Raw genomic sequence first — 4,542 nt, 5'->3', positions numbered from 1 at the left:
TCTCTAAGACGCTATATAAGATTTTAATAACTATACTTTAGTAGTAGTCTTAGGAATAGCAACGAAAGCGCTAGCCACGGCTCTTGCTTATAGTAATTGAAATTCTCTTAATTCTAGTAATAAGCGATAAGCTAAAAAGAGTCTTTTTAAAAGGACGTCGTACGGTATTATAGGAGAGAATGTAAATAGATTTTAAAACTCTTAAGGAAACAAAGTGTTTAAAGAATTGGCATTAGAGAACTATAAGAGAAATAGGTAATTTTTCTCTAAGTATTTAGCTATATAGTTGGGGGGAAAGGTACTGTAATATCCGCAATATTCGCAATATCCGCAATATTCGCAATATCCGTAATATCTGCAATATCTACAATATCTATAATATCTGCAATATCTGTTAAATTCTGCTAAGTCTACTAAATTCTGCCGAATTCTGCTAGGGGTCCTACTAGTTAGGGTAGAAAAGCTCCGCACGGGCACTTTTATCCTTATTGATTGCGATATTTTATGCATTTTCTATTGGATAAAGGATATTTTATGCTCGCTTATTCGCATTATCTAAAACCACCCTAATTGGACTTCGGGGCGTTTGTGGGCGTAGGAAACTCTAACCACTCTATAAGGCTTTAATGTAGATAGTAGAAATATATATAGAGAATACACGCATGCCGCATATTTAAGTATATGCATGCACTATTATACAAACTATTATATTATTCCCAAGTTTGGCGCTAAGATAAGCTAGTCTTAACCTTAGTCCCCACCTTTCCACGTAAGGTCTTAGTGTTGCACGTTTAGGTATTTAAATATTCCAATAACTATTGCTTTAGATGCGAAAAGGTAACCGTGGTATCTATAAGATAAGTGCATTTTATTAAATTCAGACTATGGGCATGAGATTTCTAAATGCTTACTGTCTTAAACTGTCTGTAATTGTATTTATACTATATTTTATAGTAATAAAACCGGTCCTAATTATTAGTATAATTATATCAATAACTAGCTCTACGTCGCTTAACTTGCTTACATTGCTTAGTTACAGCTTACTATAAATTTTTCTTATACCGACTTAGTCATCCTTCTAGTGTATAAGCGGTGGGTTAGAACATTACTATCCCCGCAGTTATATCTATCCCTATATATAAAAGTGTACTAGAAATAAATATGCTTAGGCTATCTACTCCTACATTGTCTATAGAAGAACTGGTCCTCTTTTACTGGCGAATATTAGGGTTCTATAAGTATTAATCTAGAGCCGCCGTATAGGTTTAACCTTTTTGTACTTATACTAATACCTAGTATAAGAAAGCGTATTGGGTCTAAATGGGTATTTTTTATAGGTGTATTATGGCGATCGCAGAGTTCTAACCGCTGCTTTGTAGTTAACCTAGAATGTAGCTATATAGCGCCAGTATACTTTCGTCCGTAGCGCTTAAATAGTAACTACGTTTCTAGTTAATACTAATTAAGTAACTTATGGCCTAGGTAATGTAATAACTTATAAGGGAAATAATTACGTAGGTAATTGGAAAGTCACTAGCTATTAGCAATTTGTTATCTAGCTAGTGCTCATCTAGAATATTAAGAAAATTGCTTAACTGCTATAATTTGGGGGACTGGCTGATAATATGCTAATAGTGGCTCTAGAGGGGGTTCTCGTTCGTCGGCTTATTCTACTTCTTACTTAGTATTTGCTTACTTATAAACCTAGGCGCCTTAGGCGCCTTATTTAAGCCTTTATCCACCTTACTAGTCTAGTTATTAGATTTTTATTCCGCCTTAACTTATGCAAGTGCCGGCTAGCTAGCGTATAAACGTGCAAGCTAGGCGGTTAATGTAAGCTGCGATTTACTAATTAATAGCTTATCGCCCTTGCAACCTTTATCCTGCTACTATTTATACTAAGTTGCTAGGGTATCTTTTAATTCTTTAACCGTATCTAACTATGCCGTTACTATATACGGCTTAAACTAATTAGGACTTTTAATATAGATTATATAGTGCTTTAGCACTAGCATTTTGTTAATAACCCAGCCGTTAAACTATTAGTTAAGCAGCTTTTAAAGTAGGAATAAATTCTTAATAATTACACTAGAGGTTTTATCCTTTAGCAATGCTATACCCTAATATTTAGCGCTTTCTTTTAATTTAGGTATAAGATTATTCTATAATTAAATAGCTTTAAGGCCATCACTGTTAATATTCTCTAGCTCCTTTTACTTTACCTAGGTTTTTAGCTTAAAAAACAAGCAAACTAGTTTAACAACAGTATGCTTATTATGAGATAATAGTGTTTTAGACGCGAAGATGTAAATAGGCCGGCTAAGCTCCTAGCGTGGAGTAGTTACGGTTTCTTTCTATAGCGTTATTTACGTATAGTAGTGGTTAGGATTTCGGACAGATCTGCTGTTAAAGTAATAGCGTTTTTGCTTACAATTTATCCGATTATATAAGGTAATACTAGTACTAGTAGGGAGATGGCCTATATAGAACTCGTCGGTTATAATGGTCGTAATTATGCACCTTAGATTACTATTCTTGTTAGGATATAATATAGTGCCCTATCTATGTAAGAGTGTGTCTATTGTTGTAATAATTACAAATATAGCTGCTATTGGGCTTGGAGCATAATATATATACTCTTCGCCTTCTATTTTTTGTATATATTTAGTTAGGGTTAGGTAGTTCTTAACCTCCTCTAGTATTAAATTACCTGTAGCACTATGTAAGATCCTTATATTAAGCCTACCCCCCATTACGTTGCGGACTTTCTTATTAGAGGTAAAGGATTTAAAGGCTTCCACTGTTTAGTGAAAAATTAATATCTTTTAAATTATAAGCGTCGCGCCTTAAACACGCTTTCTTAGTTAATTAGTATCCCTAAAGTATAGATTGGTTCTATTGGAGTCAAGCCTAATATATAGGCAGGTTAGGGAAAACGGTATCTACAATAGGCAAACTCTATCTTTTAGCTAGTTAATAGGGCTTAGATAGATAGAATTATCTTTTAAAGGGTTGTGTAGCTATCTCTAATACTAGATATAGCTATAATTTAGTTAAGCTAAAGTTACCCAGAACGCGATTATCTAGGCCGTTTTCCTAAGGCCTATTGCATTACCTAGAATCAATCTACTAACGAAAGAGCTATATATCCTATACATCTAATAATTTCCAAGCGGTTAATACGGATATGGCGAGATCCTATTTAATAGCCTAAGTATATAGAATCTTGCCGTCTATAGGCAAGTAGACATAGTAAGGGGAATATTAAAAAAACGTAGCGTATTAGTCTATGTGAGTGGGTTAATATGCGCCTGCCGATCGTCTATAATAGGTGCATTTGTCCTAACCGCCGCATTTTTATCGTTTTCTTTAATCGCCCGCTGTAGGTCTTCCCTTTTAGTCTAGGTGCGGATATAATCTAATATCCCCACTTTAATATTATGTTTATTAACGACCAGGCCATTTTGTATATTAGAAATATATTTTTCCCACTTAGATAGTATCTAGTGCTTCGCCCATGTCTTTATCTTAGTGATCTTTTTAAACTAGACTGGAGTGGATCTGGGCCTAAATCTACCCTACTAGCCTATTAAAAGCTGGAGCTCTAGGAGCTCTATAGAGCTCCAAAGTAAATATATACTATAAATAGTAAGTCTTAGCATAAATATAGTGTTAAGGAGGTCAAGGTAAAGGTGGCAAATATTACTAATATTGAATTAGATTCTTTACTCATTGTCCTTATTAATCTCTCCTTCCTTATCGCCGTTATTAATATTATTGCCTTGATTAAAAATCGCCTTAATAGCAGCGAACTCCACCTCTAATGCCTCGTCCTTACCCTTACCCTCACCCTCACCCCACACCTTCACCCTCATCTTTATTATTATCTTTATCTTCCCTTATTAAGTAAACTGCCGCTACCTCCGCCTGCGCCTTTTTATACGCAGTAACACGAAGCCTTAAGGCCTGTGATAGCGATATCCTATCTAGCTAAGGCTCTTCTTCTATTTCACTAACGTCCTTACTATTAAATATACCCTTCTGCGGAGGCCCATATAAGTAGCGAAGACACTTATTTGCCTTAATTATATCCATACGCAACCAAGAACGACGATCTTTAAGGAGGATTTTGGCGCTGCTAAATAGTCGTTTATAGTCGTTAGACATAGGTAAAATAGCGAGAATATTAAAGGCAAATTAAGCGAGCTCGGGCTAGGTAGTAAGGCGATTATACTAGTATTATATAGCATTAAATTACTTATCCTATTTAAGCAATATACAATTCATGCTAATATAGTCGTTAAAAGGATTAACCTCTTGCACCTTAGCGGCGACGTTAGCTTTATACGTGATCTTAAGGCGCTTATAATTGCGAGCGGAAGTATAAGTCTTATTCTTTATCTGTAGTGGTGTAGGTTAAGGTAAGTAATCTACTGCTAAGGACAATTAACGCTTGCCTTTACCTTTATATTTAACCCAAAGCTCCCTTACTACCTACTTAACTATAGAGATCTACGCCTTCTTTACTTTATAAGAACCCCA

At 35.0% G+C, this 4,542-nt stretch overlaps 1 protein-coding gene across 1 annotated transcript; it reads right to left on the bottom strand.

Annotated features, from left to right (window-relative positions):
* Positions 1 to 3,990: 3,990 nt before the first annotated feature.
* Positions 3,991 to 4,197, bottom strand: K441DRAFT_587849 (uncharacterized protein; the record flags this gene model as incomplete). Its single annotated transcript, XM_067644687.1, has 1 exon — positions 3,991 to 4,197. A coding segment is annotated over one exon (207 nt), but the record flags the coding sequence as incomplete, so codon positions are not given.
* Between the last annotated feature and the right edge of the window lie 345 nt (positions 4,198 to 4,542).

This window comes from Cenococcum geophilum (genome assembly GCF_001692895.1).
Source record: "Cenococcum geophilum 1.58 unplaced genomic scaffold K441scaffold_66, whole genome shotgun sequence".
NCBI classification, from domain to species: Eukaryota; Fungi; Ascomycota; class Dothideomycetes; order Gloniales; family Gloniaceae; genus Cenococcum; species Cenococcum geophilum.
Note: the sequence above shows the minus strand (reverse complement) of the source record. Positions and strands in the feature narration are given on the sequence as shown.